Here is a 25,000-nt window from a genome sequence, read left to right as displayed (position 1 = left end):
AGCAAACATCTTGGTCCTACGTTTCGCTTTGGGATAGGGTGTGGGTATGGAATGATGGGTATAGAGTGCCCCCCTTGTATAATTAGGTAATGGGGTATTTACTCATGCTAGAGTACACCTGCCCGGAGAAAGCCAATGACGAGAAATAACATCTCCCTATTTTACCTTGGGAGAATCACGTGCAAAGAGTTAGGTCATTTGTGTTAGGTAATTTGTGTTTGCCTTGAGGTGTACATCTCACGTCTTGTGTTCTGATCTGGGGTTTGGTGGGGTTCTGTGGCCCACCAACCCCGGGGTTGTTTCCTGGGGGATTGGGGTTCCTCTGGGGGGTTGGGGCCGGGGGATAACCCAAAAGAGAAGCGCCGAAAAGTATAAGTTAATTAGTCTTCTCAGCAGACGACGATACAGGTCCCCAAGAAGATGCAAGTCACTTGAGGCAGGGTTAAGAGAATAGTCCGCTTCTGACCAAAATAAGAACAATCTCGCGCATGTCGCTGAGTGGCTGCATTGGTTAGGGTTCAGAATAAGAAATGTCATCAGTCTGTATTTGACTCTACTCGGGAGAACAACAAGAACTCAAGCTCTCTTAACCAAGCGGTCTTCTTCCACCTGGTTAATCTGTGGATAAATCCTCGTTAATCCTCTGGGTCCTGAGGAGTCATGGCTACTTGTTCCGTATATGGCTGCAGATCAAGTCAAAAGAGAAAGGAAGACCAAAATGTAAAATCTCTCTCTCTCTCTCTCTCATTTCTTATATGATTCCTTTTGTAAATCTAAAAAAAGAAGTTGTTTCCCTATTTGTACGGTGTCGCATGTTTTTTTTAGGATGAGAATCTTAAACAGAAAAATCTCCTGCGAGAGAAGTCAAAAACGAAAATATGGAAAAACAGAGAAATAGTAAATTTCCAAATAAAAGCTTGAAAAAAAATTATTTTTTTTTTTATTTTCATTGAAAAAGTATAAATTTTAAACAGAATCCTCATATCTCCTTACCAAAAAATAAATAAAAACAAAGAAATAAAACTGGAGTAGGTAATAAAAGAAAAACAAATGCTAAGTTCTATCATTTTTACCTTGTGAGAGACACCTGGCACGGATTGACAATGCAGGAGGGTATTTAAAAGGATTATGGACTTTCTAATTTTCAAGTAATAAAGTACCTGAACATTAAGGGAAAAGTTATCTTCCGCGGTCACGAAAGAAAGAAAAGTGTGCTATGGGGGAAACACCTACTATAGGGACCCTAAAACTTGTTTTCCTCGTCTTCTTTCACAGCCACTTACCAATGACGTCACGAAGGTGCGCAGTAACTCACAGACGGTCTAACCCGGTATTCTTTTAACCATGGTATTCTTTTAACCCTGGTGTACACCTGGCATATCTGTGATAGACCGCGAGATTTTGAATTTGCTGCTGGCGTCAAAAGACTTCAGCCATTATATAACCAGCGAGTAAGTATATTCAAAAATTTATTTTATTATGAAAATATCATATTAATCCCATGAATAATTCCCGTCCCTAATTAATAAATGAAAAAAAACATCCCCTATCATGACTATTTTTAATAATTAAACTCGGGAATGTACATAGTTATCCCTCATTCTGATGCATTCTTTATATGTAATCGCCCTCTTTTTCTCCCCCTTCCCTCTCAGAGCAGCGTCTCCTCATCAAGCGAGTGAAATAATAATTAGCTACTATTCCATCATTCAGCCTTAAAATACTGGTGGAAAACATGGTCTTTACTTTCTGTAATGTATGCCATACCCAATAATGACTAACAATGTATGAAGAATAAACATACAACTCGCACTTTTACGATGAATCTGGTTGTATTGGTGTCATGAATTTGAATAATTCAAAGGATTTATTCCTCTTGAAGAAAGTCAGGAAGTGCATACTGTATATCTCCTGGCTAACACCATATCTATAAAGAATATGATTTAATTTCCAGGTGACTTAGCTACATAAAAGCGCACCCAGTCTCCCATGCTATCAATATTTGAAGAGGTTTCCAACGTATTTGCGATGGTGATAGCCACTTCCCTGTATGACCCAAAGGTTATACCTCTCACATGATCAGGAGAAAATATGCCTAGGTATTTCCCTAATTTGTCCACCCCCCCTCCCCTCTTAGAGCTCTATCCTGCTCTCTTGCATCTATCAGTCATAAGCCCTCACATCACCATAAATAATTCTGTCCGCATCAATCGATAAAATACCCGTAGTAACATGATGACATGGGGGCGTTGTTACTGCTGTACTAAATTTTAAAATGATTCGCAGACTGGCAGACCTCTCTACTGGTAGAGCTTCTTTCATATCCTCATGTACGAAATTAAATTTAAACAATGGTTCTCCTCTCCGTAAAACTATTAAGGGATATGATATTCTCATGGTCTATGCTAATTTCCTTCGGAAATTCGTAATATGCCTGCATAACTTTCTCCGGGAATGATGCATTTATATTATAAATGGTGGTGATATGTATACTATTTACATTTGCATTGTGGAAGAATAATAGAATAATAGTTTTCTTGTATAATCCCCTGTAAGTGTCTCGTATCAATTGGTGCCAGTGTCATCTTGTATGGAATATATGAACCAAACATACATCTGATAGAGAGACTTGATGAATATATATATTATAAAGGCTTTGGTAATAATGACTGATTCAATACAGCCATTGCGTACAGTCATTGCGTTATAATGACGAGTGACACGATCTATCCATGACTTCGATTGCTGTATTGTTAAGTTATTTAAATGTCCCTCTTTATCCGCGTTCATAACTCAACTCTCATTCGCCAGCTTTAATCGAATTCTCAGATTGTTAGAATCCATTAGATACATGACAATACTTGCTAAATCTCGTAATAGCTGGAACTAAGTGTTAATTCCATAAATTTTGAACTTCAGCGCCTGCTTAACTCTACTGTGATTTTCTTTCGTTCAAACCTTTACGTATATAATTTTCCAAGTGTGGAAGAAAATCCAAGGAGAATCAATGTTTGTGACCCAAATTGCGAGGCTGATAATATGTTATTACTACGTAAACGCTAATTCAGTCAATAATTTACCTGTTTTTCTAGTAATCTGCTAACACAACTGGTCAGTGAAATTGGTCTGTAATCTTTTGGATTACTGGGATCTTTTCTGGCTTAACTATTGTTAATATTATTGTCTGTTTGCGTGTATCTGGAAGTAAATGTTTGTTTCAAAGATGATTGTAAAACTCTCTTGGTAGGCCTTTGCCAAAGGGGGGCTAAATATCTCATCTTATCGAAATTTATATTATCTTTACTAGGGGCTGTTGAACTTCCTCCCTTTCGTTAAACATAAGTAATAAAGGTTTTCACTGAAACGATATCGTAAGTTTTAAGCTTTACAATAAGTGGAAATAATCAATATAAACATTAGGCAACGCATTCCTAACGCAACATATATGCTAAATGTGTATTAGAAATGCAGGTAAATAAAATGGCAATAATAATAATCTTACGTATAACTAAATGATTATAATAATAATAATCCCTCTAAACTACAATTTGATAATGCAAATTCCAGTTCCTCTTTAGCAAACCTTTTATTGTGATAGATATCTTCACAGCGTCAAAATTATGTCCTTTTCTTTTGATGGATCGAAAGTGGGCATTCAGATTATTAATGCTATTTATGCTGCCAATATTTCGCCCAATGAAATTTGAGATTGCTCGTGCATCATGAACCCAATATGCATTAATGCCTGTCTTCCAGGCCTGCTAAAGGAACCAATAATTTATTTTTATTTTTTTTAATTTCTGCTAGACACATTCTTTTGCCACGGTATTATCCTGCTTTTTATTGTTTCTTTTCGAAAATGTAGCAAGGTCTTATTAAAATACGGTTTCAATACACTCATTTCTATTGCTTGGCAATATATCCGAGACTTTTTTTTTTTGATAAAAAAAAATCGCTGTATTTCCACCGTATCAAGTCTTACCTTATCAAAAACCTTGGTTCCACTATGGTCCATTAAGTAACATTACCATAATCAACAAACACGTCTATAAGTTCACAACAGTGGACCAGTATAAAGATCAAAATGTGTTGCCCACAGATTAACAGGCAAAAGTCACTTAGAAGCTGTTCACGGTAATATACTAACAATTCCTTACCTTACAACTGCACAGATTGTGTTGACAAATTCAAAGAATATCTTGAGCTTTATCACATGTCAAACATAGGGTTATTAGTAATAACAGATTGGTATACACGAGATCAATAATGTTGTAGTCAAGGCAGACCGATACCGGACAACTCTTTCTAGCAAATAATTTTTCACAGATGACAACGTTCCAAATTTGGTCCGACAGTAATTCCGGACTCCTTGATACGGTGTCACAGTCACAGATCTGACCAGGATTGCCAGGTTTTTAAGTGAGAAAAGGCCAACTTCTAATCAACAGCTGCTTGAAAAGGAGAAGCCATTAGTAAAAAGAAGGCCAAAAATATAGCATTTGAGGCCAACCTGCTTTCATCATAATTCTGTAGTCTTTGATGATAATTAGACAACCAATTTTAAAGAATGACAACTTTTAGGTTTTTGGCCTGAAAAAGGCCAACCTGCCAACCCTGGAACTGACAGAAAAACAACAGACAGCGCAAACTGTAGCATTGCGCGTGCGTACATCACTATTCCAATGCTAGTTAGGTTGGGTGAGCATTATTATTATTATTATTATTATTATGATTAGCTAAGCTACGGCCGTAATTGGAAAAGCAGGATGCTATAGCCCAAGGGCTCTAAAAGGGAAAAATAGCCCAGTAACCCTGAGTGAGGAAAGGGAATAAGGAAATAAATAAACTACAAGAGAAGTAATAAACAATTAAAATGAAGTGCTTTAAGAACAGAAACATCATTAAAATAAATCTCTCGTGTATATAAATTATATCATTATTATTATTATTATTATTATTATTGCAGGCTAAGCTATAACCCTAGCTGGAAAAGACAGGTGCTATAAGCACAAGGGCTCCAACAGGGAAAATAGCCCAGTGAAGAAAGGGAACAAGCAAATAAATAAACTACAAGAGTAATAATAAACACCAAAATAAAATATTTCAAGAGCAGTAACATTAGATTAGATCTTCCATAAATAAACTATAAAAACTTCAAAAAACAAGAGGAAGAGAAATAAGATAGGGCAGCCTCCCCGAGTGTACCATCAAGCAAGAGAACTCGGATTCAAGACAGTGGAAGGGCCAGGAAGGCCATGGTACAAAGGCTAAGCCACTACCAAGGACTAGAGAACAATAGTTTGGTTTTGAGTTTCCTTCTTCTAGAAGAGCTGCTTACCATAGCTAAAGAGTCTCTTCTACCCTTGCCAAGAGGTAAGTAGCTACTGAACAATTATAGTGCAGTAGTTAACCCCCTGAGAAAAGAAGAATTGCTTGGTAAACTTAGTGTTGTCAGGTATATGAGGGCAGAGGAGAAAGTGGAAAGAATAGCACAGATTATTCGATATATATGTAGATAAAGGAAAAATGAGTCATAACCAGAGAGAGGGATCCAATGCAGTACTGTCTGGCCAGTCAAAGAACCCAATAACTGTCTGTCAGTAGTATCTCGACGGGTGGCTGGTGCCCTGGCCAACTGTTATCTTTTGTTTACAACAATTACACAATCACAATGCTCAAGTTTTTTTTTTTTAATTTTCTTTTTCAATTGATACAGATTTTCCAGATGACAGGTATTTTCTTAATCTTTGAAATAAATGAATTTAATAACGATAATGGCAAAATAATTTTCCAACCACATCTTAACGATTGGTGGGGTTAAATTACAACTCCCTTAAAAAAATAATCCTCATCCTGAAACAAATCAATTCTCAATTTTATGGGACACTGATTGATAGACTGCAAACGATTCAACTATTATAATAGGGTATAGGCTACCAGATGTAAACGTAAATATAGTCGCAATCACTTTTATTACTGAAAGAATAATTGCACACTACTGTAGGCTACACAATTCTATTCCCTTATGCTGGTAAATGTGAAAATACTGGAAGTGGATTTTAAGAAATACAGACCAATTTGATGGTTGGATTCACTGTCCTTCTCCCTGGTTACACCGTTTTTACAATCATTTTTGTCCTTACCTTTGTTATCATTTTACTGCCATTTGCAGACACTTTATTTTGATTCTTAGCTTTTCTTATTTTCTCGAATATAATAAAATTTTTATATGTTACCTACTTCTGACAAGGTTCTATCCGTGCCATGATAATAATATAGGAAATGTCTTTTAAACTTTCATCATCTTAAAGATTAACATTTGGTAAAATTTTGAAAGTGCAAAATTCCATAAAGATATATTAACCACAAACTATGTTTTGAAAGAAATAAGTCATGTAGTCACACTGTTGTTAATAAGTATTGAATTTGCATATAAACTGGAAATATTGTACGGTAAAAATATACATATATCGTGGCCAGCTTGTGTATCATACCCATACCCAAGAGCCAACTTGAATTCTCGATAAACCTTTATATGGTACACACTGCAGTTGTGCAGAACCAGTCATGTGAACATAAATGGATATTAAGGTAAAATAAATACATATTAGAGTCTGACCGCTTTTTTTATTTATCCGTTTTTTATGGTGGGGCATTGAGTATCTGTCGTTGTAAGATCAGGTCTCAAATACTCAGCTTTACAATAGGTACATGAGTCACAATGAATACTGAACAATAACGCTGAATATGGGATGAATTCTCAAAATGAGTCTTGAAACTAAACACCAAAACATTTTTGAGTGGATCATACAAGGGAGCTAGGAGAAAAGGATATTGAAAGATATGAGATTTTAACACATCAAAGGATTGAGAAACCTTCAAAGAGTCATCATTTGAAAGTCAATTTCCAGACCGAGTATCCTGTAAGAACTCCAAATTCAAGGAACCCTTCATAGACACGTTCTGGTATGGGATTTAGGTGTTTTTCCTCAAATGACCTTTTTTAAAGGTTAGTCTTCTGTCGAATAATAATTGAATAACTCGTCCCAAGTCTGAGAATCTTATATAAATTCGTCTCGAGTCAGACAATTCTTGAGGGAATTATTCTGAAAAAATTAATATAGGGTAGTAGTATTCAAATTAAATTTCTTTGAATTAATAGATTTTAGCAGTTTGTCTTAAGTCAGAGAAATAACCATGAAGACTTGAGTAATAAAAACCTTTGTGTACCCACATCAAACAAGAGAACCTCTCAATTACTCATATTCATTCACAGAACCCCCTTAATAAATCTTCCTGTATCCTAAAAACCACAGAAGACTCATTATAAGTTAGGGACTCCTCATGAACTCTTATGAATCAGAGTATTCTTTAGGGAATTCTTCCTGAATTGTTCAAGAATTCATCTTCAGTCTGAGTATCTTTAGGTACCTGGCCTAAGTCAGGGAATCATTCAGGTAAAAATCCTTGCAAAGTTAGTAGGCCTACTGAATCTGTAAAGGTTCTAGGAACTCGTCATAAGCCTAATCACCTTTGTGGCTTTATTTAAACTCTTGGATGTTTGTTTCATTAAAAATCCTTTGGGCACCTACTATGAAAGGAAAAGAGACAAAGAAATCCCCAATAAATATCAAACAACATAAATAACATCGTAACTAAATAGTAATACGAGAAAGTTCTTAGCGTATCCTGTTTTTCCAGAATTCTCGAACAAATGTTAGCCCAAGAATAGTTTTAGTTTATTTATGGCTCTAAAACTCTCGATAGAGTGTTGAGCACAAAAATTGCAATATGAAAAACCTATCATAATTCTACTGGCGATAAGCTAATTCTTTTCTAATACTGCCTGGGTCTTTGACTATCTATTGACATAATGTCTCAGTTTTCACACAAAAAGAGTATAATAATGATCTCGATCTTGCATAAAAAAAAGAAAAAAAAAAAGAAAATACTTAAGAACAAGTCAGTATGGAACATGTCATTCAGTTATCAAGAATTTAAGACTCAATCCCTGTTTGCTTTCCACTTCAAGAAAAACTGATAACAATACACAATCTATCACTGGTAAGGGTAATCTAGAGATGATGGTCATCTAGACTCTTTTCTAGAGAGATTACTAGCATGATAGGGACTGAGACAAAGGAGAACCCTATGGTCTTCAGTCCTTATTTTCTTATTTAGGATATCCACCTACCTCTGAAGTGAAAAATGGCATTCAGCGTCTCATGATAGACACTGATATACGTCTGGCAGCTTAAGTAAGTTAGGTATTCAGTCTAAACAAAAAGAAAGATGAGTGATATATGAGAACATCCCTAACAAGCCACCACTACTTGGAAAGGCATTAACTGACCTGTAGGAAAAGTACAGTTGAAAACTGACAAACTGAAGTCAAAAGGAACTGTTGAGAAGAAGTAGGAAGCAATTCTTACACATAAATACTACGGTTCTAGGAAGTTATGTACAACATAGAGAAACTAATGCTCTTATTCATAAAAAAGTCAGTATAAAAGGGCTCCATTCTTTCGATTATTTGGTCACTGTAAAAAATCTTGAAATGGAAAAATATCTTTTCTTTCACAAAAATACCATTATAATAATGAAGACAATGACAAAAACGTTATGGTACAGTAAGGGAAATCGAGGTTTATATATAAAAATCAACAACTATATACATTACACAAGTCCAGCTGAACAAAGATGAGTTCAACAGGTACATAATTTCGCTCATACGAACGGTTTTTTAAAAGAAAGACTTTTTACTGAATGCCTATGTTAAAGACATTCATAGACCTTAGGGGAATCACACATCTACAATAGCGCATGCACTATCTAGAATGGCTCTGCAACACCACAACTCTTATTTAACGAACAATTTTCTCATCTTCATCCGTTTAACAATGGTTACTAATATATATCTAACTTAAGATGGTTCTGGTGTGAATAGTTCTTTGTAACTGCAGATAAAGCTTTTCACAGCAGGTTTTATTTAATTATGGAACAATCAAGGAAATTTATCAAATGGGTGACCAAAAATAAATATTGGCTTTAACACTTAAATAGAATAAACTATCAACATCCAATCGAGACGAAACGACCACGAAAAAAAAAAAAAAAAACTTGAATTAGCGACAGATCCCAATATGTGCGTCGTTGCCTTGCCAGCAAGCCGCCGTCGCAGCTTCCAATGTCGCTGGAATTCTGTTCTGGAATAACCTCCCTGACATGAGTTGGTTGCTTGGTTAAGAGTGCCATGGTGTATGCATCAATTTGTGTACCCCTACATGGTATGGGTAGGCCCAGCGTGGTAGAAGAAGGGCTACCCAGGGCCACGATGCCACAGTTTTAATTTCCTGGCGACGCCCGCGGCCAGGTTTTCCCTTACACCTCCAGCTAACGTCCACGACACATCTCTTTCTGAGAACGGCAACAGTTCTTCTGGATGTAACGGTGGCCGCAGTATCTGAAGCCATACGATCTCAAGAACTCCCTGCATGTGAGGCTGCCAGCAATGTTGGCGATGCGATCCTCGCACTCACCATCTGCAAAGGCGAAATTTTAAGATAAGTACAATTCTTTGCATATTATAAAAACTGAAGTATCTTATCTAGAATTAGTTGTCATATGTAATCAGATATCATGGGAATACAATAAAAATAGCCGAGTGATGGTTATTATGGTTTAATTATCATGCACACTAATTTGGCAAGTCATTAGAAAACAAAGCAGTGTTTCGGTTCTGAAATGAGGATTTTTTTTCTTGGGACTTTTACCTACTTTACTTATAAAAACAAAAGCAGCATGGCTTTATCTTATTTACGAAACAAATTCCCTGTCACATTAGCCTACCTGATGGTTTGACTGGATCTTTAATATTTTTCTTTAAATCTTTTGGTGGTGAAGGTGTAGTCGTTGTTGTTGATGTTGTTGTTGTTGTTCTTTTCGTGGTTGAAGTTGTAGTAGTTGATGTAGTGGTTGTGGTTGGTTTGGAGGAACTAGATGTGCTTTGGTCCCTCCTGTTCCATTTGTTCCACCAGGGAGACCTGGCATAGGAAAGACATCCATTGAATGGAGGAATAAATTGGATCTGGATCTTGATAGATAACTGACAAATATCGTTCAAGAAACTTAAAGGTAAACAAGTTAATCATTCATTTTATTCTTTTTGTACTGAAATAAACCAGTTTTGAAATACTAAAACTATTTAGATTGTGAAATGATCTGCTATAAATATTTGCAGTTTTTTTATTGATACGGTATATGCCAAGTAAATGTTACGAATGCTTCGTTTAATGCAGATTTCATATCCCTTAGTTTTTTTTTTTTCATCTGAAATAACAGTTCCATAGTTAGTGTTCATATTAATTATAACAAGATAACGACTCTATCTGATTAGAGTAAATTAATTCCTCAAATTAGACTAATAACACAAAATATATAATGTTTTTATTGGTATACATAAATTTCCGTGGGAATTACACAAATGGAGCTTTAATAAAACCTACAATATAGACTGACCACTGAGAAATCTTAGTAGCACACGACAAGGAATTTAACAGCAGTCATTCTGTCCCTCTGTCACTCGGCTTGACAACTGGCTTCACTCTATCCTTGAAATCAATAACTAACCTGGTCGTGGATGATGTGGTTGAGGGGACAGTGAATGGTTCTGGCGTGGTGGAGGATGGAGGATCAGTGTAGACAGGCTTGATCTGCGTAGATTCGAACAAATACTGGTCTCCAGATCTGAAATGCCAAATGATGAATTCAGTAAGATTACATTTGACTTGCATGGAAGGGAGGATTTATTGTTACGGGTTTATGGAGGAACGATTATAAAAAAAATGGAATAAAGTTTTTCTTTCCATCATGAGTTTCTCAATAACTGAACTAGTGAAAAAAAAATAAAACAATTACGAAGAGGAGAATGGAGTTACTGAACTGAAAGAAGACTATAGAGGATGTAAACTAGTAATGCTGTATGTATGTAAAGGAGAAAAAAATCAAACATCATATACAAAGGTGAATGGAACTAACTCAAATTTCCAGAACATGACAAATATGCAATCAGATAAATTACATTCATTTCAGGCACAGTCTTTCCCTGTTGAAGAGTTTGGATTCAGATGAAACAAAGAAAAGCCCCGTCAACACCAATTCCTAGTTTACTTTCCACATAAATCTGTACAATTTAATTCTCACTTCCTTAAACAGTAATTCTATACACAAGATTTGGGTCAACGGTGCCCATATTTCAACTTCATGATACGTATATAATAGATGTTTGGTAATAGGTCACAGTTTTAATTGCCGTGTCGTTGCCTTTAGCAATCATCTTCAAAACTTTCACAAAACAACCGCGTATTTTACCTTTCCCGTAACTTTTTTCCACTGTAAAAAAAAGGGCAAATACAACAACGGCTAATAATAGACAATACCTGTCGCCCAATATCTCATAAATATGAAGCCATTTTCATACCTGTTGATATCAAAGTCGGAGATGGAGTTTCCGTTGTCATAAATACACCGTCCGTTGCTGCAGATCTTCCCGTTGCCACAATCAGATCCTTCTGCGGCTGGCCTATAAGAGACGCAGTACCCGCTGGAGGAATCGAAGCAGAACAGCTGAGCGCAGACTCTATCGTCTTTCTGTTGTGGGAATATGGGTGTTAACATCAAAACTGAGTCTTTTGAAAAAAAAAATAGCAACATAATATCTTTGGTTTCGATGAGGGAGAAATTTGGAAAATAAAAGAAACTACCCAACAAATACATTTATATCATAAAGCAGGTATATTTGTTAAAAACAGCAAAACCATTTTATGACAGCTGCTACAGTTAAAAATTGAAAACACAATGACTTACAAAGCAAGCAGAAGTGCCCCTATCTTTTCTGCACTGGGCGTCAAGCGACAAAAGTTTTCCAGGAAGTACTCTTGGAAGGGATTCGTCCTCGTGAGGCAAGTTGTAAAGACAGGTGGCAGTGTCTCCGCTGTAAAGATATGGATATATTAGAAAGAGAAAATATATTTCAGGTTTTGCCAGTTTCGATGCCCTACCAATCTTACTAATAGTTATGCTAATATAACCTTTACTCTCTTTCAAGTAATGAGAAACTTCTTAGTTGAAAATAATGGTAATGCACTATTGATAGAATATACTTGTATTCTGAATTATATGACACGAACTACGTTAGCAGTGGTATTATTATTATTATTACCCTAGTTGGAAAAGCAGGTCTCTAAAAGCCCAGGAACCCCACCAGGGAAAATAACCCAGTGAGGAAAGGAAACTAGGAAAAAATATTTTAAGAACAGTAACAACATTAACATAAATAATTTCTATATAAACTATAAAAACTTTAACAAAACAAGAGGAAGAGAAATTAGATGAAATATTGTGCCCAAGTGTACCCTCAAGCAAGAGAACTATAACCCAAGACAGTGGAAGACCATGGTACAGAGGCTATGGCACTACCCACCCTCAAGCAAGAGAACTGTAACCCAAGACAGTGGAAGAGGTTATGCCTCTACCCAAGACTAGAGAACAATGGTTTGCTTTTGGAGTGTTCTTCTCCTCAAAGAACTGCTTACCATAGCTAAAGAGTCTCTTCTACCTTTACCAAGAGGAAAATAGCCACTGGACAATAACAGTGCAGTAGTTAACCCCTTGGTAATTTCAGTTTTCTCGGGTGTATGAGGACAGATGAAAATCTGTAAAGAATAGGCCAGACCATTCGGTTTATGTGTAGGCAAAGGGAAAGTGAACCGTAACCAAAGAGAAGGATCCAATGTAGTACTGTTTGGCCATTCAAAGGACCCCATAACTTTCTAGCGGTATCATCCTAATTAAACATGATAACAGGCATGTAATTGTTAAAGAATAAAAAGACTTTGTGTAAATGAAACCTGAAAAAATGGTCTTACTTAAGAAAATGATGGAACTGTTCTACTGAACACGACGACCAGCGGAATCCTTTCTCAGTGTGTCTAAGGTCACTCATGATGTACCCATCTTCCCAGCGGCATCTACGGGCACCAGGGCCTCCAAGGTAATTTGGGGGAGGGGAGCCATCGTGGACGGCACCAAGACTGTCAAAATTTTAGAAAGTAGTTGATAAGCTTTGTGGATGAGATATACATAAGTGGGCATCATTATATATAAGTGTATTTTTAGTAAGTACTGTATCGATTTTCCTCTAAGTTAGTTATAGTTACTGACTCCATCTACATCGCACATACATATAAAACCTGTATTAGCAAAGGTTCCCAATATAAAAGCTGTATCAGTAAAGGTTTTCAAACAAATATCACATAAGATTTGTAATGGGAAATCTGGAAGATATCTTAAATTTTATGGCTTGCATAGCAAAATTTGAGAACTCAAAACTATTACCCATGCTACAAATATAACAAACAGTTAAGATCACAAATTCGTATGCTAAAAAAAATGATAAAAGTGTGTAATAAGAACTGAAAAACTCAAAGTATCACGTAAAATTTTATGAACTGCAGCAACATAAGTTGTGGATAATTACTGTACTACTGTATATAATAACAATTTATTAAAAAGACAAACTTGAAGTTCAAAGCCTTATAGGTTTCACAGGATCAAATTTTCTTTAGATGGGCACGTTAATTGTGTGACATTGATAATACATCTGATTTCAAGTTGACTTTTTAGGTTTTCCCATTTCACCAAATAAACAACGGATTGATTAATCCATACTTAAAACAATAAACGAAGCACCAATTTTGTTTTACCGATACTTGAAAAAATTCAAGCTAAAATAATATCCCAAAAGTGTGTCGACGGATAACAATTACTTACAGGTGACCAACTTCGTGAGCAGCGACGATGATGCCAGAGAATCCACCTGTGTCTTCGACAATGGCGACAGAGTTGACCTTCTGGAGTCGTTTGTTAACGACGCATGCGCCGCCGACATATGCGAAACCTATGGGGATGTAATGCTTGATAATTAAGTTTGTATATCAACTATATATAGTCAATTATATCTTTAATCTAGCTGCTTTTGAATATACCGATGGAAATAAGATAATTACATGATGAGAGTACTCTTGTACAATATTGAAAGTGGTTGTTATAAAACATTCACTTTGTTTAAATTGCATTGTTTGTCTCTCGTTATAAATTTCAGTTAACTTGTAAGTTATGTACATTTTAAATTTTGATGAAAGTAACAGAGATCCCTTGTAAAAAATGTATTTCTAAAGTAAAGTAGGCGACAGTTGATTTACTTTAGAAAATTCTACGCCGACTTTACTATAAGCCTAGGTTTCGGTTACTGTATGAGCAGGAAAATACTTTTTGTTTAATACTTTAGATAATACTGTAGTAAGCTATCAATCTTCACAGATTTCAATGTAATATGATAACAAAGTGATTTATCATAATTTGCATTAGAAATTGATATTTATCTACATTTCCAGTTTCACCAGTGAAGCATTTAATGTTTTGGATAATCAGATAAATGAAAGGAATGAATATTTACTTAGCTAAATAATGTAGATATTACTGAATATGTTGCTTAACAGCCTGAATGTGTGGTGTTTATCTCATAATTTATACAAAAGTGGAAAAGAAAAATTGGTTTTGATTAAAGTTTTCAAGGTTCAATGTTTTTAAAGGCGAAGTATAATGGAGTGATAGTTAACATGGTAAAGAAGAAATGTTTTGCATTATTTACAGATTACATGTACTGCTTGTCTGCAAATTTGTATGTATGTATATTTACACAAATATATATAAATATATATATGCATATATATATATATACATATATATATATATGTATGTATGTATGTAATTATATATAGATTGCATATCTACATATATAATCTTTAAATATGTACATACACATATTCATATATATATATATATATATATATATATATATATATATATATATATATATATATATATATATATATTGACTTTTATGTTTGTATGGTATATACATTCAATATATATCATGTAAGCTTAAGTGAGGTCTATTGTAGAAAATACTATGGAAGCAAATTCATGTAATTGTAATATACTGCAGAGTCTATGTCAAAAAACTACAAAATGAAGTTTATATATAATTAAATTAGCACAATAAAACTAAGGTGAAGGAATTAATATCTATATTTAGATATAATTTAAGTTTTATCCGAAGTAGACAATAGTAAGCAATAAATACACCTGTAGATATGAAAATATCCATAGAAAAAAAATATGGAGAAAAGTTACATTCTTATCTAGAAACAAAAGTTGAAGAAATAAATAAAAAAAAAATGACAATATGCAGAAGCATTGCATTTAAAGCGGAACCGTTTTCCGAGCAACCTTGCCAAAAAAAAAAAAAAAAAAAAAAAATCATGCAAAATTAACAGATCATGCATTGAAATAACTTTTTACTTGCCGTTAGGAATAGAACAAAATAATGATTAATTAATCCATATGAAAACATGAATGAAATTTTCTTGTCCAAATAAATCACGACAAATAAAATGTTTATTCAGCTTACACCTCTAAACATGCCTCCAAACAGTAGGAAAGTAATAAAGAAGACACCGGTTACACAAACGAAGATAGAAGATGAAAGAATGATAGACACAGACAAACATAAGGATATTGAGGATATGGAAATAAATATAGGATTTGTGCACACGTCTGCATTCATACACGACCACGCTTGAATAGTATCACTATAGGTTTTTATCAAATTAATTGTTATAAGTTTAAACAGAAACTTATACGACTAAATTTAGATTATTTTCCTTGAGAACAGATTTATCTCAGTATCAACTGAAAGTTTATAGAATGTCTGTTTCCTGTTCCATTCAAAGTATTGAGAATAACCCTATGAAGTGGTGTTAGAAATTGGGTAAGTATATACTTTAACTTTGTGAGACATGACTATTTCAGAATATATTAAATAGTCTCCTATATACTGATTACTGAAGGAAAATGTATATATTTTCAAGAAATTATTTCACTAGACTAAATCTTGTCAAATCTTCCCATCCTAAAATTCAGTTTTTGTTTCTAAGTAAATCTTACTGAAGCTCGTGAATTTTATTTCCACATTACTATTTTAGCAGTCATTCAAAGTTTCAAATAATGAATTGAAAAGAGCACAAGAGTCTTTACTATAATGAATTATAAATTTAAAACGACAAGGTTAATAAAAATACCATACTGTTAATAAGTAAATTTCAAAACTTGATCTGAATGTCTAAGAAAATTGACTTGAAAAACTTACAACGAATAATTTTCATATGATAAATTAGCCAATAGACAATAGATCTAAATTCTAAGAACTAATAGATCTACAAAATCCAAGTTGTAAAATAATAAATGAAAGAGCAAGGATTAAACTAGCTTCTAACACAACTAAATTCTATTTAATCGTATTAAAAAGCAAAATAAAAAGGCCAACAAAACACATACATTTTGATTGAAGAAGAAAAATAATCGTTAATTTGACAAAAGACGAGTCATCTTACCTTACTTCATCAGCTGCAGGAAGATGGAGAGACAGAGAGAGAGAGACCAAGATAATTTATGAAAAATCATTAGGATATATATCTTTAGACAAAGTATGCAGATTGCTTTAATCGTATTTCACGTTTAAAAACAATTGTCTTTTTTAATCATTTTTTATTTGTCAGAAAAGTTTGTTGATCACTTGCATTCAAGTCGAAATTATCTAAAGTATAGTTTTTAGTCATCTATGTCTCTGCTAAAGTAAAAATTACTTAGACTGAGTAGTCTTAATTATTTAGATAATGAATTTAGAAAAATATCTGGCAGTTATCAAAGGAAAGTCTGTAGCTTAATTTATATATTTGCAAAACAATAAGATAATCGTCTTGTTATTCTCTCTCTGTGATGGGAAATGGGAGTGATTTTCAATATGAAGATTAACGTTTCTTCCCACCAGAATGTCAGAGGAAAAGTCTCGTCCAGATTATAGTTTTTAATAGTCTGATGAATAATATCGTTCAATCACTCATTCCATACAATACCATACAAGACTGAAAGGGTAACATGGGAAGTCTGAGGATGAAGGAAATTGTGTCTTACGCAAGGCAATAGTCCATTCGGGGCAAGTCCAGTCATAAAAAGACAGAATTCCAGAACAAGAGTACCAAGAAGTCCGCAGTGAAGGGTACAAGAGTCATTATTGCTGCTAGTGAAAATGCCGTGAAAATTGAAATCAAGAAAGCAAAAAAAAAAAAAAAAAAAAAAATTCCCAGTAATAGGGTAAATCCCAGAGTCCATGTAGGTCGCCATATCCAAATGAAATACAATAAGTCCAAATAGGTCCCATTCGATCAAATGACATTATAAAAGTCCAAAAAAGTCTAGAAGTAGAAAAATCAAACAAGCCCAAAGATGTAGTCCCATTCAATAAAATGAAATCAAGAAGTCCAAAAAAAAAGTCTAAAAGTATAGGAATAAGCCCAAAGATGTAAGCTGGAATTCTATTATCATACTTGAGCCGCTTCAGATGAAAGTGCCTGTAAACACAAGCAAACAAAATGTTTATGAAAACAGAGAATAAAGCAGCTTCAAGTTTTGACTCAGAATCCTTTGGAGGATGATCCGGAGCACATCGTGTCTTCATGAAAGGTCAAATAATGTCTGTGAGTAAATGATCTCAGTGAGAAATGAAAAACGTTTTCATTTCTAGTGGAAAGTGATAGGATTTTGCAAGTGTTTTATTTGTAGGGTCTAAGAATAGCGATGCAATTGAAGGTGATTTGTAATTTAATGTGTATCTTTTATTTTTACAAAAAATAGGCTGAAAATTTACATGATGATGATTATAGATGTAGTGAATACATATATGAATTATAAATAAAAAATACATTTTACAGTCATATAGATGAGCGTTTAATAGTGATTTATCTAATGATTTTAAATAGTGTTCTGAGGTGATATCAGTGCTTGGAGTGATTATGAAAACTCAGCAGTGCATGGATAATCAGTCCATTGTCACCATCTACTGTGCAGAAAATAGCTTGAAATATACAATCCATTAATTGCAAAAACTACAGTTCAATTAACGAACTTATTCCATATAAATAACAAAAAAATTCCATTTAATCTTCCAAATCTGAAACAACTTGGTGCAATTTGGTGATGTCTATTCAAAATTACTGTACCGAGACAAATCTATTTCTATTATGTCTAAAACACGATTTAACGTCTAGTAATGATCAAATGAATCTGTTACTAAAAGCGCTAAAGGTCAAAGTTTTACATTTATAACATCTGATCTTAGATTAAATCAGTTTGATTTTATAGAGTGTCAGATTACTCATCGATGTGTCTTCTATTCCAATTGTTGTTCTGATATTTAAACGAATTGTAACAGATTCATTCCAAGACCATTCTTTTAAACATTTTTTTTTTCATGTGCTTGTGGGTCAAATGTCTCTTTTGAGGAACCTACCTGCGGTCCCCCTGTTGCATACCCCCCCACTGAACGCACGTCTACACATGTCTAATCTGCAATGAAAAAGTCAAGTTCATTCACAAGATCCAGATGAAAATCTGTTTTAGTGACGTCATGATGTGTTTAGTAACGTCACAATGGCGATGACGTCATGGAAGTTGGTGATTGGGTGGTTGTCACAGCAATGATCATCCTCTGCTTTTGATCAACGGCGTCATGATTGTTGTGGGCTTTGGCTGTTGGGGAAGAAAATATGGCATCTTGTGCTGGGTATAAAAGATGATATTAATGTTTGAATACTTTGATTAAGTTCTTAGAGCCCGAACACCAGTCAATTGTTTACCATTCTGTTTAACCCAAAAAACCAGCGTATTCGTTGAGCGTGTGGGGATATTTGGGTGTTCCACAAAGACAAGCTGTTGGGTGCAAGTGTCTGGCGTCCAAATAGATTTTTTTTTTTGAGTCTTGTAAGGAGACTTACCTGAATTGTGTATTGACCTCCACCCTTTCGGCATCGCGTACATTTCGTACCTTTCATTTCATCTTTGGCATTCTACATTCTACAAGGGAAAGAGCTAATAATCTACGACATGTATGTAATAAATGCATAATCCACCACCATTTGCTGTTTGTAAGGAAACCATTAAATGGGTGATATGTATAATTGTACTGTGGTCAAGGCAATGAATAACTTTGGGTACGAATCATTCCCTCTGAAAGCCACATACCAGCCGTTCCCGTCGTGCATCTTCCGCTCTTACGGCGTCGGCACAGATCGTACCTGAGTAGGATTGTTCGAGGGATAAACAGGTTTAGATGAGAACAGAGGAGGTCAGATTTGGGGAAAGGTGGCTCATTTTCATTTTGGACGTGGAAAAATTGAAAAAAGTGCTTGGCTTACTGGAAGCTTTAATCAAGCGAGCAAGATTACTAGTTTGGACTTTATTATTCAGTAATTAATTACTTAACACTTGCAATAATTGATTACACCTTATTACTACCAGGAGTATGAAGGAAAAATTTAAATGAAAAATGTGGGTTGAGAAATATGTTGCTCGTTTGATAAAACCTTCCTTTTCTTGTAGTCAAATTAAAATGTCTAGATTCTTTGATTAATGATGAAGAATAGGAACCTTTTGGATGGGTTGTTAAAACAAAAAGAAGTCAAGAATAAAGTTTGATGTCTTGTTTGCTGCATTGACGTGCCTCTAAGCATCAAAGGAAAGGACAAATAACCAGTGATCCAAAGAAGAGAAACGGCAAGTTAATCGTTTAATTGGCTTCTCAACTACTCACTGCCGTTCCCAAGAGTTCTACTGACCGTGGCACTCTGCTGTATATAAAAGGAAAAGTCCATTTGGGGTGAGAGAGCATCAGACTTTTCAGGTCCGTTGCCACTCTAACCTTTGCCCTGTGTCTTTCTTTGTCTGACGGTGAAAAAAGATTGGCACAATGCCGCTTGTCATTTCAACTATCACTTATGAAAATATCGCCAGAAAATGTTGAATAATACTTTGGGGAAAAAATGGGCCAGGTCCATATCGAGGGCCACTTTCTGCTATTACAAACTCGCCCAACCTTCAGGAAAATCAAGAGTAGTTCTTTATTCTATTCAACAGCAGTGACTGTACGACACGAAATAAAGTAAATTTACTGAAGCAGGTATTTCATGAAGAACGATCTAAGTATGAGTCAGGGTCACTGACATACACCCAGACACATCTGCCACGAGGATACTGCTTGGAGGCAGAACAATCGACATTCCAGCGTCTGCTATTTTCCCTTAGGTTACATATCGTCTAGCTTTTATCCTCACTCCTGTTTAATTGGTGATAAATTTATGAAAATATGAAGTAAACTAACACCTTTAGACTTAGGAAAAACTTTGAAGTTTGTTTTTGTGCAAAACTGATTAATTTATAAATTTTCTCAATTTATAGTGTCGCTGTCTCAACTTCAAGAATTCGTATCACATACATTCTTCTAAAAGATTAACAGACACGTTCAATGCCTATTATTTCATGTTGCAGAAAATGACCCTGGATTGACTTGGAAAAAAAATAATTTTAAAACATCAAACGCAGTATCAGTATTAATTTTTTTGTAAGCATTAAAACAAGAGTCAATAATATTATTAACAAGCTAATTTAATTTAAGAGCAATAATATGAAAAATTAATGTTAAGTGAAAATATGAAAGTTTCTAATACGAAGCTCTGAAAAGTGATATTTTTCAATGAAGGATGAATTCCTTCTAATAAAATTTAACAATGATTTATTCATATACAAATTAGAAACAACTTAAGATAATACAAAACGGACAAGGCCTTAAGTATACGTACTTGGTGATGGCAACGGCTATATCGTATGTAGGCAGACGTCTTTCCTGGTAGAGGTACTTCCCCATGTCGGTCAGGGCACTGGCAGAGTCAATGGCATCTCTCCCGACTCTGTTCCTCTCCAAGTAAGGCATCGCGTCACGACTCTGCGTTTCGAGAAGGAGAAAAACAAGAGAAAACTACATTAAAATGGGCACATTTCTAAGCATCGTGAAGAGGCGTTGATTGTTATAGGGTTCTCTCGCTGTACAAGGAGCAATTCAATCGAAAAATGTGTATCCTGTTAGAAATTTAGGATATTTTTCCCCGTCTTTTTTTTTTTTTTTGGGGGGGGGGGGGGCAGAGGTGTTGCGGAGGCAACTACAGGTACCGCGTCCAAGCAAAGCCTGTACAAAGATTTTCTTTCATTATTTAATTCTTCTAAACTTGAATGTATAAATCATTATCACATTACTTTGGAAAAAAAAACCACTGGAATAAATTATAAACTAATAAATGTGTAAGTTTAGAGCATTTATCTTTTGAAAACAATTTTGAAGACAATATTTGGAATTGAAATGTATATTTGCGAAAAAAAAATATTTTTAACGTTGTTTTTTCTTCAAATTATACAACTTATCGTTAATGTTCACTCACCCTCGAAATGATAATACCAGCAATGGACACCTTGACCCTAGGTCCCTTCAGGAGCTTGTATCTAAGGTCAACTCCGTTCCAAAAGGACACATAATAGCTCTTGATTTGGCTGTTATCTTGACCGTGTAATCTGGAAATTAGGAAAAGGTGCATCAATAAACTGATGATAATTAAGAAAATTTTTTAGGTTAATGTTGCAAAGTATCTAAGAGGTATCATAAATAAATCTAGGAAGGTATATGTGTATAATATATATTTATATGTATATATATATATATATATATATATATATATATATATATATATATATATATATATACAGTATATATACATACACATATATATATATATATATATATATATATATATATATATATATAAAACTTGTAACTACAAACTAATCGCCGGTAATCACAAAGACAAACTATCGAAAAAGAGCACGAGAAAGAAGAAGAACTTACAAGTATCCATCGTAATCCACCAAGACGAGGATTTCTGGATAGATGATGTAAGGGGCGTTCCTCTTCCTTCTCGGTCTGGCGTCGGCGCTTCGAGCTGGTATGTGGTCTAACTCCATCATGGCTGAAATAAGTGATTAAGAAGTTGATTATACAGAAAGGAGGAAGGAAGAATGGAAATTGGGATTGACAACGGGGCAAATCTTACAGCTTGAAATGGGCACGCTCACACACACACACTATATATATACATACACACACACACACACACACACACACATATATATATATATATATATATATATATATATATTATATATATATATCTATTTTATATATATATATAAATCTCTCTCTCTCTCTCTCTCTCTCTCTCTCTCTCTCTCTCTCTCTCTCTCTCTCTCTCTCTCTGTATATATATATATATATATATATATATATATATATATATATATATATATATATATCTATTTATATATAAATATATATATATATATATGTATATATATATAAATACATATATATATACAGTGTATATATATATATATATATATATATATATATATATATATATATGTATATATATATATATATATATATATATATATATATATATATATATATATATATATTCTGTATTAACCAAGAAGAATAAAAGAATTGGTCCCTAGAGATTGCAAACAAGCTAATAAAATTTGTAGGTAAAGGCTGACATAGAATGATCATAAACAGACAGGAATGGAAAGACATATCTGAGGTCTTTGTCCAGCAGTGGAATTGCAAAGGCTGATGATGATAATTATTTTTCCCGTCTATTAATTTTCGAGAAAATATATATAAATTCAATATATGGAAGCAGGCAGGACAATGATAATGATATTAATAATTTTGACCGTGATTAGAAAATAGATCAACTTGAAATCCACCTAATATATACAAGGATTCTCCGTCTTTCCAGAACACCCTGAAAGCTACAAGAGGTGAATGTTGACGGGTCATAAATATTCGGTAGATATTCCAGTCTCGCCATCCCCAGTTCCATACCTTCCAGACGATAGTCCTGGAACTCCCCCGTCCCTACCCCTACCCATTTCTCGACATCTCAGCATAAGCCTATGAAGAGGAGGCTGCCAATTGTGCCTATTTCTGGCAAGGTCTGTAGGGAAGGGTTTCATTGCAACCAATTCATTCGACTATATTTGGGAGTGAAGTTCTTCACACTTGAATGAATAATGTCTATTAGTTTTTATATGTGTAATCTTCCTTGTCACTACTTTATCAAAATATGACGTTCATATCTCTATTAACTATAAAGCTGATACTAAAGTAGCCCTTTTTTTTTTTTTTTTTTTTTTGAAAAGCCAGGGTATTAAAATACGCGTACTCTTCACATTACTTTGTGTAGGAGATTCAATGTGCAAAAATTAACTTTATTTCAGAAATTACCATTGTTACTATATAGATGGCAATCATTAGTTCAACAGAGTTTAAGATAGACTGTCAGATAATTAAGTGATAAGACACCTTAAAAATTCTACTTGTCTAACTGGAATGTAAAGAAGTCCAGTTATGTTAAGAAAAAACGGTTACAAATATTAATATAACATTCATTACACATGTGGGTGATATTAAGGCTGATCAGTAAAAATGGTTGTTCATTGTCTTTCTTTGTGTATTACATTAAAAGGGAAACTATGAATAACTTGACAACGATACATTTTCCCTTTTGATAAATTTTAAGCAGAAACGGAGCATCACTTGGCCCATCAAATGTAACCCACGTAAGAAATTCCACGAGGTAAAGGAGTCGTGGAGAATGAAAGAGTGTGAAGGTCTTAAAAAGCCCGAGGAAGCAAAGTGAGAGTTTACATGACAGACTGGAATGAATGTAGAATACTCTCAACGACCCATACCCCCTTTCCCGAAACCTCGTCTGGAAAGGTCGAAGTTGGGAGGAAGGAAGGTGGCTTTCACAGAGGTCATTTATCTCGAAAGTGAACTTTAGAGGGAGACTGATCGTTTCCAGCGAGGCTTTGCAAGGTCTATTCGTCTTGGGGAATTACAAGCGTTGCAAATGCGGTATTCAAGAAAAGGTATTTTATGTTTATACATCTTAGTGATTCATTGACTAAAAATTAAATTTTAGTGAGCCATATCCTAATCAAAGTCGCTGACTTTTCAAATACATTGCAAAGTGGTTTTTTGACTCAAGATACAGTTTCATTGCCTGTGGTTTACATTATCAAATTAATAACCATTAAAAAGCCTCTAATATTTTCAAATAAATCACACTGTTCGATCACAAATATGTTATAAAAAAGGTAAGCGTTGACAAAGAACCCGTCCCGAAAAAAAGAAAACAATTTTCCGAGGTCTTAACTTTTCTTCTATCTTTAGCCAGCGAAAAATAACTCCTTAAAACCGGTAGCCTGATCTGACGACGGTCCAAGAACTGCCAATCTACCGCCGCTTTGGACTGGACAAACTAGGTCCCTCCTATCCCCTTGTGTAACCCCCAACTAACCCTCCCTCTTCTCATTCCTCATTTCTTCTCTTCATTGTTATAATTTGGTATATCAAGCTGGAAAGGGAAGAATTAGTTCCTTTACATATTTTTTCGTGTATTTCAAGAATACTTCCATAATCGGTCAGGGAGATCAACTAATCAGCTTAGATATAACTGATGTGGTCTTTCGAAAACAAACATTCCACTGGAGACCTCCCGAGGGACTGTAGGTTTCAAGTTGACCTCCATTCTCAAGACTAAAAGCGAGACTTCAAGTAGAGAAATACAGTTTATATAACGTGGACTAAACTCCTCTAAAAGCCCTTAGTAGAAAGCAAATGGAAGGAATGTAAGATGTTGAAGGGAATAAAACGTCTAATGTGGACCTTTGTACTCCAATCTACCAACTACAACGACGACTAAAATAGGGAACATATAATCGACTTATGCATAATTCAAGAAAAATTTTCCATATAAGTGAGAATCATATCAACAAAAGCAAACAAAAAGGCCTTATGCATTTTCTACTTTTTCAGCAAGATATTTCTTAACAGCATGACTGGTTTCACTATATTTATTTGCATTTAGGA

The 25,000-nt window shown here is 34.4% G+C and overlaps 1 protein-coding gene across 1 annotated transcript in view; it reads right to left on the bottom strand.

Annotated features, from left to right (window-relative positions):
- Nucleotides 1–8,558: 8,558 nt before the first annotated feature.
- Nucleotides 8,559–25,000, bottom strand: part of LOC137627239 (A disintegrin and metalloproteinase with thrombospondin motifs like) — a 69,243-nt gene continuing 52,801 nt past the window's right edge. Inside the window, 11 exon segments of the mRNA XM_068358323.1 lie at nt 8,559–9,542; nt 9,850–10,043; nt 10,630–10,746; nt 11,480–11,649; nt 11,866–11,992; nt 12,927–13,091; nt 13,831–13,957; nt 18,470–18,525; nt 20,814–20,956; nt 21,447–21,576; nt 21,908–22,028. Coding sequence (XP_068214424.1) covers nt 9,394–9,542; nt 9,850–10,043; nt 10,630–10,746; nt 11,480–11,649; nt 11,866–11,992; nt 12,927–13,091; nt 13,831–13,957; nt 18,470–18,525; nt 20,814–20,956; nt 21,447–21,576; nt 21,908–22,028 — 1,499 coding nt within the window. The 3' untranslated portion in view covers nt 8,559–9,393.

Source organism: Palaemon carinicauda, chromosome 2 (genome assembly GCF_036898095.1).
Source record: "Palaemon carinicauda isolate YSFRI2023 chromosome 2, ASM3689809v2, whole genome shotgun sequence".
Taxonomy (NCBI): domain Eukaryota; kingdom Metazoa; phylum Arthropoda; class Malacostraca; order Decapoda; family Palaemonidae; genus Palaemon; species Palaemon carinicauda.
This window is presented reverse-complemented; position numbering and strand designations above follow the sequence as displayed.